At 39.0% G+C, this 11,893-nt stretch overlaps 1 protein-coding gene across 1 annotated transcript; it reads left to right on the forward strand.

The window, feature by feature from the left end:
- The first annotated feature begins 432 nt into the window (after positions 1-432).
- Positions 433-10,323, forward strand: ZNF713 (zinc finger protein 713). The gene is made up of 3 exons (XM_015558980.1): positions 433-577; positions 2,349-2,441; positions 9,150-10,323. Exons 1-3 carry the CDS (start codon positions 433-435, stop codon positions 10,199-10,201), a joined length of 1,290 nt encoding a protein of 429 aa, XP_015414466.1. The 3' UTR covers positions 10,202-10,323.
- The last annotated feature ends 1,570 nt before the right edge of the window (positions 10,324-11,893 follow it).

The following is an 11,893-nucleotide window of genomic DNA, read 5'->3' on the forward strand; positions in this document are numbered from 1 at the left end:
TTTTTTTAAGACACTGAAATATCCTTTCTCCTCTTCTGTCCAAATCTTAAAACTTTTAAGGACTACACAAGATACACCAACTCGATACCTACTTTCACTATTTCAACATATCCTGAATTCTGTCACTTCTGAAACCTTATAGCATGAATTTCCCAAATTGTTTTTTAATTGTTTAGATGCTCTAAGATTCCCCTGCAACAGATTATAAAAAGCTGAAAAACAAGCAGTACTTTGTGTATGTTTTTATCTGTCTTGAAAGATGATAGAAAGATAGGTACTGAGTCTTGTTTCAAAATTTTGACCTGGATTACTCAGGGCCCTGAGGACTCTCAGCACAACGGCTTCCACAGCCTAACCTTTGTCTCCTGCTGTACCTTTGCTCCTTCCCCTGAGGGCCCAGTTTTTTAAAAAACTGTTTCTGGCTGAGCAGGGATGTACTTGATGTTTCAGGAGTCCCTGACATTCCAGGACGTGGCTGTGGACTTCACCGGAGAGGAATGGGACCAGCTGTGCCCTGCTCAGAAGAACCTCTACCGAGATGTGATGCTAGAAAACTACAGGAATCTGGTCGCTCTGGGTAAGGAGGGAGACCCTGTAAAACTGGAAGCCATTCCAATGCGTTTATAGTGGTCCCCCCGCCAACCTCCTTGTCTGCAGGGGATGCCTGAAACCATGGCTAGTACTGAATCCTACATATACTATGCTTTTCCTATTCATACATACCTATGATAAAGCTTAATGCCCCGTCCATCTGAACTAAGCACTTCCATACTCTGGCCATAGCTTTTGTGGTTTGAGGTGTGACAGCAAAACTAGCACGAATTTCTTTTTTCTTCACAATTTCATGTATAGAAGATGTGCTCCTACCATAATTCTAAACAACCTCAGCATATAATTTTTTTCTTTCCTTATTAAGTTGAGAACTTTTGCCTTTTTACTTGAAGAAAGAACTTTATGGCTTCTATTTGGCATATCTGAATTGCCAGCATCACTATCTTTGTGCTTTGGGGCCATAATTTTGTAAAGTAACTGTTACCAGAGCATAAGCACTTTGATACCAAGACAGTTGGTTTGATAACCAAGATGCCTACTAAGTGACCAATAGGCCTGGAGCATCTACAGTGTTGATATGCTGGACAAAGGGATGATTCATGTCCTGGGCGGGATAGAGGTGATGATGCAAGATTTTATCACAGTTTCTGGAATGTATTATGCAAAGTGAAATAAGCCAGTCAGAGACAGACAGACACCATGTGATTTCACTTGTACGTGGAATCTAATGAACAAAATAAATTAACAAACAAAATAGAAACAGACTCGTAGCTGTCAGAGGGAAGGGAGTAGCGGGTGGGGGGGTGAAAAAGATGAAGGGATTAAACAACAAAAACCTCATAGACAGACAACAGTATGGTGAACATGGATGGATCTTGAGAATGTCATGCTAAGCAAAGTAAGTCAGAAAAAGTCAAGAACCAAATGACTTCACTCAGATGTGGGCTATAAAACTGAAAGCAACAAATGCACGAATAAGACAAATAAAACCTCATATACACAGACAACATGGTGGTTACCGGAGGGAAGAGGGATGGGAGGTAGTAAAGGGTAAAGGGGTCAAATACATGGTGACGAAAGGAGATTTGACTCTGGGTGGTAGATACTCAATGCAATAGGCAGATGATGCATCATAGAACTGTACACTTGAAACCTATATAATTTTATTAACCAATGTCACCCCAATAAATTTAATTTAAAAAGTTTTTAAAAAAATAGCCCAGTTAGTTTGCCTCAGGGGTAGAGCACTGACCTATGAACCAGGAGGTGACAGTTCGATTCCTGGTCGGGCACATTCTTGGTCCCCAGTAGGGGGCATGCAGGAAGCAGCCTATCAATGATTCTCAAACATCATTGATGTGTCTATCTCTCTCTCTCTCCCTTCCTCTCTGAAAGCAATAAAAATATGTTTTAAAGTTAAAAAGATAATAAAAATAAATAAAAAATGAAACTATGAATTGTTTGTTTCTGGAATTTTTCATTTAATATTTTTGGACCATGGTTGACCGTGGGTAGCTGAAACTGTACAAAGTGAAACCAAGGATAAGGGGGGACTACTCTATTTTCTCAGGTAGTGAAAACCTCCAAAGCTTTTGTGATTATAGTTCAGGCGGGGACAGAAGAATGCTAATCAGTTTCATAGACAGAGACCTTTGGGTCCTGCTCTTTCTCCTCAGGTAAAAAGTCTTGACTTTGTTGAGTTTGAGGCGGGCACCTTTATTTTGCTGCCTTTCAGGACTAAAAATTTCTTTGTTTCCAGCATAAATTTCTGAGATACATTTTCCCCCCATGAATAGGTCATCAACTTTATAAGCCAGAGGTGATCACTCAGTTGGAGCAAGAAGAGCAGTGGATGATGGAAAGAGACGGTCCACTGGACACTCATCCAGGTGAGAAGCAAGCATTTTAATATTTGCTATTAAGTGAAGGGAAATAGTCACTTTTGAAATACTCAACTGAGTGTGTTACAAATATCTCTCTCTGGATTTAAAGAATATTAAACACTTCTTTAAAATCTAGTTCATATTTGACTTTTTCACAAAGTGGAAATGGCTCTCTTATTCTTTTCTGATTAAACAGATAATATATACTTATTATTTAAAAATCAGCACAACAAAGTTATTTTGAAGGTGTTAGTTTGAATGTACATAAATACCTTGCTGTTGCAAACCTCCACATAGCATTTTCTGTTTTTTATTTACACATCCTCTCTTGGTAGTCTTTAAATCTTTCTTTTCCGTATCTCTGCCATTTTTTACCTACTTTTCAGTTTTTTGTTTTTCTTTCATTCTCAAACTTTTAAAAATTGTCTAAAACCCATAGCCCTGGTTCTTATTCTCGTGCTCACCTTAGTGATATATCCTGCTTGTGTTACTAAAAATTTTTTCTGGGAGATTACCACTAACTTCCTTCCAGTCAAATCTACTGGCTACAAACCACAGTTAGTGTCTCCTATGATCTTGTATTTGACTGTGTTGACTTTACTTTTTTGAAATTTTCTTCCATCCTGGTTTATAATATATACTATTCTTGCCTCTTTCAACCTTTCTCCTGCATCTTTACCTGCTCCTGTACTGCCTTCTCTCCCTCCTTATTCTTCTAAAGGTGTGTATTCCTATGGACTTGGTGTTCCATTCTCTAGTACAGTGCTTTTAAGTAGACTTATAGGTCAGTTTCCCCCATTCCTACATTTCTAATCTGTCTTTCACCCACATTCTCTTTTCAGATTTTAGATTATATTTTTCTTTATGAATGTCATGCTATTTTAATTAAGTGCTGTATTTCAAAACTTGGATCTGTTGGCTTTATACTCTCTTCTTTAAAACATCCCACTAAATATGAGAGTTCTTGGCCAAAAGAAAAGCCTCTTTCGTTCCCGATTGTTAGAATAACACCTACAATGATCTGCCTGGGTTACACTAGCAAATAGTTGACTACTACCTGTCTGCTATATTCCGCTCTGGTTCACTTAGTCAAGCTAACCTGCCCCATCTCTGTCTAGTTTCCCACTCTGGTGCTCTGTTCTGGCCCCGCGTTTCATCATTTGGACTTGGTTTTGTTTCATTCGAGCTTTTGCTTTTTCAATAGGACAGAATTGGCTGTGCGTCTTGCTTTGAGTGCTCCAGATTATCTTAGGCAGGAAACTTTGTCCCTATTTCGGCCTCACTCAACCTGAATTTTGGCCTGACCAGTGCTGGCATTCCATGGGTAAGGCTGATAATTAAAATATTTTGTCAAGAACCCCTAGCCCTTTCCCTGACAGCAGTGGGTGACATTATTTCTGTGAAACTCCACGCCTGGACCCCAGGGAATAGGAAACTACAGGAAGAAAATTAAAAACTCCCTTTGCAGGTGAATTGCCAGGGTAGGAACCTACAGCAGAAGGCAGAGCTGTTCTTTCCCAAGGGTACATATGTGGCCATGTGCAGGACCCACACTGTCTCCATTTTGTCCCTACCCACAGACTACCCTCAACTAGAGAAAGTAATTGCTAACTTAAGAAAATGTGCAGATACCATTATGCATCTATATGTGGATACACAAGGCTCTTGATTCATAGATCAGCCTGAACAAGGGGTTTTTCACATCCTCCTTGTCACAGGCAGGCAGGCTAACAGTCTCCTCCAAGGAGTCTGTTTTTGCATTATCCTGTTTGACACCATAAATGGTTCCTCTAATGAGAATGTGGCAAGACATTTCTATTGCTCCAAGGACAGATAGAATGATTTGGCTTTTGTGCTCTCATTCTGATGTACTCTCTGGGGTATTGCTTGCCTCATTGTCATTGGCATCTGCTGATGTCTATTTATTTAGAAATCTCTTCCTATGTAAGATGAGATCTAGGAAGTGTCCAATGGGTTTATCAACAAAGAGGTTAGTAATTATAGTAACAAGAGAAATGACCAAGGAGTAATTAGAAAAGCAATCAATTTGTGTACATTGTCCAGTGATCAGGGGTTAAAAAAAATAGAGCTAGTAAGTGTACAGTACTCTCATAAGAAACTATAATGAGAAGTGGGGACTATAAAGAGGATTTTGCTAGAATAAGAAGGTACTGTCAAAAGAGAATTGCATCTACAACAATGAATCCTTTTCAGAAGGTTTTCAACCTACTTTGCCCAGATCCATCAGAGGAATCACCATCTGTGTCAGCTATACTTCTTAAATAGTAAGACCTGAAAGTTAAAATTACTTCTTGATTCATGGGCTGCAGAATGTATTCTGTGTTAGTGAAACCAGACACAATGGACCCGAGGCTGCCTGTCACTACTTGGACCAAATTAAGCAGAGACAGGGTTGAATCATATATGAGCATTTATTCCAATAATGCAGTATGGGAAGAGCAGTCCATCACCCTGGAGATTCTGATCTCACTCCCCCTTGCCAGCTGGCTGAGGGAGAAGATAGCTACATGTAACATGGAAAGGGGAGGGGAGGGACTAAAGTTATTTGACAGGGGTGGGCAAACTTTTTGACTCGAGGGCCACAATGGGTTCTTAAACTGGACCGGAGGGCCGGAACAAAAGCATGGATGGAGTGTTTGTGTGAACTAATATAAATTCAAAGTAAACATCATTACATAAAAGGGTACGGTCTTTTTTTTCAATAGTTTTATTCATTTCAAACGGGCCGAATCCGGCCCGCGGGCCGTAGTTTGCCCGCGGCTGGAATGCTCCCTTCAGGAGCTCAAAGTCCAATAACAAGGTGGCTAATTTTCTATGATGTTACAAGCAGCTCAGCCCATTCCTGGGACAAGAGAATGGTCAGTATTCCTGAGAAAAACTCCCGGAGGGGTCAGGGTTCAGGCACAGCAACCAAATCAAAATGTCCTGTCCTTGGTCTGTTCTCAAAATGTATTTATTTTCTGAGTGATGGAGCCATCGAGCATCTTATCTTTTTACAGCCTTGTTTCATCCTCCAGTTTCCCAGGGTCTGTAAGAAAACTTCTCATCTATAGATAGTAAGGTGAATAATTATTAGACAACTATGGCTCTATTCTTACTACATGCCCTTCCCCACTATTGTTAGCAAGCATGAAAATAACATTACTCTCATTGTACATTTCCATCAGAGCTCCTGGGTGACCAGGTGCATTGTCAATAAGCAGTAATATTTTGAAAAGAAGCATTTTATCTGAGTAGTAAGTCTCAACAGTGGGCTTAAAATATTCAGTAAGCCATGTTGTAAGCAAGCATGCTGCCATCCGAGCTTTGTTGTTCGATTTATAGAGCACAGGTGGAGTAGATTAGCTAATTTAAGGGCCCTAGAATTTTTGGAATGGTAAATGAGTACTGGCTTCAACTTAAAATCACCAGCTGCATTAGCCTTTAGCAAGAGAATCAGCCTGTCCTTTGAAGCTTTGAAGCTAGGCATTAACTTCTCCTCTAGCTATGAAAGTCCTAGATGACATCTTCTTCCAATATGAGGCTGTTTCATCTGCATTGAAAACCTGTTTCGTGTAGCCCCCTTCGTTAATCATCTTAGCTAGATCTTCTGGATAATTTGCTGCAGCTTCTGCATCAGCACTTGCAGTTTCACTGTGCACTTTTATGTTATGGAGATGGCTTCTTTCCTTAAACCTCATGAACCAACCTCTGCTAGCTTCAGACTTTTTTTCCTGCAATTTTCTCCCCTCTCTCACCCTTCAGCAAAACTGAAGAGAGTTAAGGCCTTGCTCTGGATTAGGTTCTGGTTTAGGGAATCTTGTGGCTAGTCTGATATTCTATCCAAACCACTAAATCTTTATATCAGCAGTAAGGCTGTTCTCTTTCTTATCATTTGTGTTCACTGGAGTGGCACTTTTCATTTCCCTTAAAGACTTTTCTTTTGCATTCACAACTAAGCTAACTGGCACAAGGAGCCTGGCTTTTGGCCTATCTCAGCTTTCAACATGCCTTCTTCACTAAGCTTAATCATTTCTAGCGTTTAACTTAAAGTGAGAAATGATATGAGCATTTATTCCAATAATGCCAGCAGTATGGGGAGAGCAGTCCGTCACCCTGGAGCAACTCTTCCTTTCACTTAAACACCTAGGTGCCATTTTAGGGTTAGTTGGCCTGATTTCCATATTGTTGTGTCTCAGGGAATAGGGAGGCCAAGGAGGAGAGCAATAGAGGAATGGTCGTCAGTGGAGCAGTCAGAACACACACGTTTGTAGATTAAGTTCACTGTCTTACAAAGGAGTTCATGGCACCCCAAAACAATTGCAATAGTAACATCGAAGATCACTGATCACAGGTCACCATAATAAATAGAATAATAATGGAAAAGTGTGAAAAGTGGTGAAAATTACCAAAACGTGACACAGAAGCATAAAGTAAGCAAATGCTGTTGGGAAAATGGTGCTGGTCGACATGCTCTATGTAAGGTTGCCACAAACCTTCAATTTGCAAAAACTGAAATATCTGCAAAGTGCAATAAAATGCGGGATGCTTGTACACTCCCAATGGTCAGAAGATCAAGACTAGCACCTGACTCACATTTGAGAAAGCTAAAGCAGTCCAAGGCCCAAGAACAGCTGGCTAATGAAATGGCTTTGGTGAGTGAGCCAGGAGAAGCTGATGACTTAGGATCAGTGTGCACTACTACACAGCTGGTTGGGACAAGGTATCGTGAGTGTTTTTCATGCATGAGTCAGCCAGCAAGAAGCTTGGATCTTGGCCAATCGAATTTATGCTCTTGGGCTGGTCCCAAGGGACTACCCAAAATAGGGAGATATCTATCTAGGTCACAGAAATGACGGGAGAGAGCCTCCCAAGAGCCACAGATGTTTCCAAAAGTGAGTCTGTTTAACCATCCACTAAACTGAGAATATAAAGCCACCCAGTCATACAAAAATTGTCCTATCTCCTAATCCCTCCTGCTTCCAACTTTTGTTAGAGTGGAACTAAACAACAGTAGTGAGTGAAGGAAGAGGTGAGCATGGAAATAGTTAAATGGGGAACGAAGAGAATAGAGTCAGAGAAAAGACTAGCATGGAGAGAGCAGAATTGGGGGAAGGGTGAACAGGAAGAGAGTGGAGTGGGAGAATAGGCAGACAGGGAGAGAGAAGAAAGAATATGACTCTGTAACAGACCCAAGAGAGGGGAAAGGGGTTCATTTTGGACTTTTACTGTTACATGTGACTGAACATTTTAATTGCTGAATAGAGACTGCATTTGTGACAATGTAATAGGGGCATCTGTTACATAAGAATTAAAGGGAAAGTCCTGGGAACTGTCCAAATCTTCATGTAGCAGCAGAGGAAGAATACCCCCACTAAACAAATTTTAAAAGTGGCAGGAGACTGAAATGAAATTTTGTCTTTATCACAATACATGAGTCATGCGTGTTCAAAATACAGTTTACATTTGTATTTGTCTGGACATATGAAAAATCTGGCAGGATAAGACCCAAACTATTAACAATGATAACCTCTAAGGGGTGGAATTCTTTATGTATTTCCATACTATTTGAATATATTACTGTAAGCAATCATTAGTTTTATCATTTTAAACAAAAGATTAAAAATACAGCCCTCGCCCTGGCCGGCTTGGCTCAGTGGATAGAGCGTCAGCCTGCGGACTGAGGGGTCCCGGGTTCGATTCTGGCTAGGGGCACATGCCTGGGTTGGGGCTCTATCTCCAGTGGGGGGTGTGCAGGAGGCAGCCAATCAATGATTCTCTCTCATCATTGATGTTTCTCTCTCTCTCTCCCTCTCTGAAATCAATAAAGAAATATATTTATTTAAAAAAATACAGCCCTGGCTGGTGTTGCTGTGTGATTACAGTGTAGGTTCTTGCACCAAAGAGTCGCAGGTTCAATTCCTGTCAAGGGCATGTGCCTGGGTTGCAAGTTTGATCCCCATCCTGGTCAAGGTGCATTCAGGAAGCAAACAATTGATGTCTCTCTCACATTGATGTTTCTTGCTCCCTCCCTCCCTCCCTATCACCCTCTCTAAAAATCAGTGGAAAAATATCCTCAGGTGATTATTAACAACAACAAAAAAGATTTAAAGAATGAAGAAATGCTTTTAAAATAAACAAGTTAGCTGTCCTTACAATAGAATAAGTCACAGATGAGACCTGTCTTCTCTAATTACAGTCTTTTCTCTAATATCTCCCACCTCTGAGCACAGACATTTCTCTGGTATTTCTTATTCTCCTTTCCATTTCTTATTCTCCTTTCCATTTCTTTCCAGTATGAGCTCTTCCTTTCATGGTTACCACACGTTTTAAATTTTCCTCCAACACACTGCTTCTTGTCATCTTTTTATAGTCTGTCCTCTTGTTATATGGCCACATTTTAAAACTTTCCAATGCCACAACAGCCTCATTTGCATCACTGTCAGTTTCATTTGGTAATTCATTATGCAACAATTTTTTTCAAAACATAAAGAATGCTGCAAAGTATTAGTATGTTCTGAATTTTTCTTTTTTTTGTCATTAAAAATAAATATTATGCTGTAAACCCCCACTTACTGTTTTTTATTACTACCTGGAACCATACATAGTTATTATAACATTATTGAATATATCCTCCATGCTATACTTTGCATTACCATGACTATTTTGTAACTATCAATTTGTACTTCTTAATTTGTTCTGAACTTCTTTTAGATGCAGAAAATAAACCTGAAGTCAAAAAATCAACTCCAAACCAGAGTATTTCTGATGAAATTCAAACCCATAACATGATAATGGAAAGACTAACAGGAGATAGTTTCTGGTACTCCATTCTAGGAGGACTCTGGGATTTTGATTATCAGTTAGAGTTTAATCACGAAAATCACCAGAGACATTTAGGACAAGAAGCTTTTGCCCAAAAAAAGTTCCCACAGGAGAGAAGCCCTGGATGTAACAAATTTGGGGGAAACTATAAAATGATCTCAAATCTTATGCATCAGCAAATTTCTTCAATTAAGATACCCCTTAATTCAAAAACACAAGGAAATAGCATCAAACATAATTCAGAATTGATCTACTATCAGGGAAACCATGTAAGAGAAAATACTTACGAATATAACGGATGTGGGAAAATCTTCAATCAACATATTCTTCTTACTAATCATATTCATACTGAAGAGCCCAGTGGATGTAGGAAGACCTCCAGCCACAACTCAACTTTTACTCAACCTCAGATAGTCCTTACAGGAGAGAAGCCCTATAAGTGTGATGAATGTGGGAAAAGATTCAGCCAGAAGATACATCTTATTCAACATCAGCGGATTCATACAGGAGAAAAACCTTTTATATGCAATGACTGTGGGAAAGCCTTTCGTCAGCATTCATCCTTTACTCAACATCTGAGGATTCATACTGGAGAGAGGCCCTACAAATGTAATCAATGTGGTAAAGCCTTTAGCCGTATCACATCCCTTACTGAACATCATAGACTTCATACTGGAGAGAAGCCTTATGAATGTAATTTTTGTGGGAAAGCCTTTAGCCAGAAGACACATCTTAATCAGCATGAGAGGACTCATACAGGAGAGAAGCCCTATAAATGTAATGAATGTGAGAAAGCCTTTAGCCAGAGTGCACACCTTAATCAACATAGGAAAATCCATACTCGGGAGAAATTATGTGAATATAATAAATGTGTGAAAGGTTTAAGCCACGGTCCTTCACTTACTCAGCAGTACATAACTCCTGGGGAAGAAATAATATGAATATATAAATGTAGAAATTTTTTTGTCATACTTTTCCATCCCATTCAATATAAAGTTATTCATAATGGAGAGAAAGTTTATAAACAAACATTTAATGCATAGAAACCAAATAAATTTAGACTTTAAACTGGCAGCATATTATAACCTCAAGAGAGGTTGTAAATAGTAAACATAATTTATTTTATAAACAAGATTATATTATGTCAGGTTCCAAATCTGATATAAAACTTTTTTTAATGACCAGAAATTCTGTATGCAATAACCTGTGATTATTCACCTGTAAGTTTTATGGCATAGTTCTTAAATTATACAAACATTGATTACTCAAAGCAATGATATAGTGTAACTAGTCACATAAACTTGAAATAAACAGAGCAATATTTCTCAAACTTCAGCATTTGCACACTTCATTTACAGTTTTACCATATGTGGTGTTTACTTAAAATTTTAAAGGATTCCATTTTTAGCCTTTTCTTAGGAAATATTATTTATGAAAATTGAGTTTTATATGCTAATTATACTTGTTCTAATTTCCATCAATGTCACTATAAACTTTAAAATTGAAAATATTCATTGATGTACCACCTAAATCTTCTGTACCATTATTTGAGAAACAGTGTGATAAGTTGACAATATTCTGTTATTAGGTTGTTTTTTTAAAGCAATCTTTTCATTACGTTCATCAGGTAAGTCCTGGGATCACCATAAAAAAGAGTCCTGAAGGAGACTGAGGATTATGTTGATGAAATGTGAAAAGTGATTCAGAAAAGTCTACTTTTCTATCATGTTCTAGTTTTAAATTTTCCTATAGCAAACATAAACTTTTAAACTAAAATTGTGGTTGCTGCTATATTTGCAGATTTGAATAGAGATAAGATTTTGTTGTTGTTATTGTTGTTTCTAATAATGACCAGAAGCTTAGAATCCCTCCGCCTCCCAGCCCCACTCTGGAAGACAAGAAGTAGCAAACTGTACTAGAGGGTGAGCTGTGGTACAAAGTTGAGGCTAAGAACCAGGGAAGAATCATAGTGTCTTACATAAATAACTAAAGAAGGACAATTAATTGCCTTAATAATACACTTTATTAATTGAGACATATTTTTTAAAATATACTTTATTGATTTCAGAGAGGGAGGAAGGGAGAGGCATAGAGAATTAGAAACATCAATCAGCTACCTCCTGCACACCCCACACTGGGGATGTGCCTGCAACCAAGGTACATGCCCTTGACTGGAACTGGAGGTCGAGCCCACAAGCCAGGCATATGCCTGTGGCCAGAATCGAACCCAGGACCCTTCAGTCCACAGGCCGATGCTCTATCCACAGAGCCAAACCAACTAGGGCAATTGAGACATATTTATGTAACAAAAAGAATTCAGATAATTTAATTTTATTTTTATCACTAGAGGCCCAATGCATGAAATCAGTGCAAGAGTAGGCCTTCCTTCACCCAGCTGCTGGCACCAGCTTCCCTTTGGCACCCAGGACCCAGGCTTCCCTCACAGCCCTGGCTTTGTCCAGTCTAATTAGCATATTATGCTTTTATTATTATAGATTATTGCCTTGTTTGCCAAAAATCACATTTTGATGTTACGTAAATCATAGATAGCTGTAATTCTGAGGCTGCTTGAGTTTCTTGGCTTTTCACTTTTGTCTCAGTCTTCTCAGGCATGGTGAAAGAAGCCCTGAAGC

Source organism: Myotis davidii, unplaced genomic scaffold, assembly GCF_000327345.1.
Source record: "Myotis davidii unplaced genomic scaffold, ASM32734v1 scaffold554, whole genome shotgun sequence".
NCBI lineage: Eukaryota > Metazoa > Chordata > Mammalia > Chiroptera > Vespertilionidae > Myotis > Myotis davidii.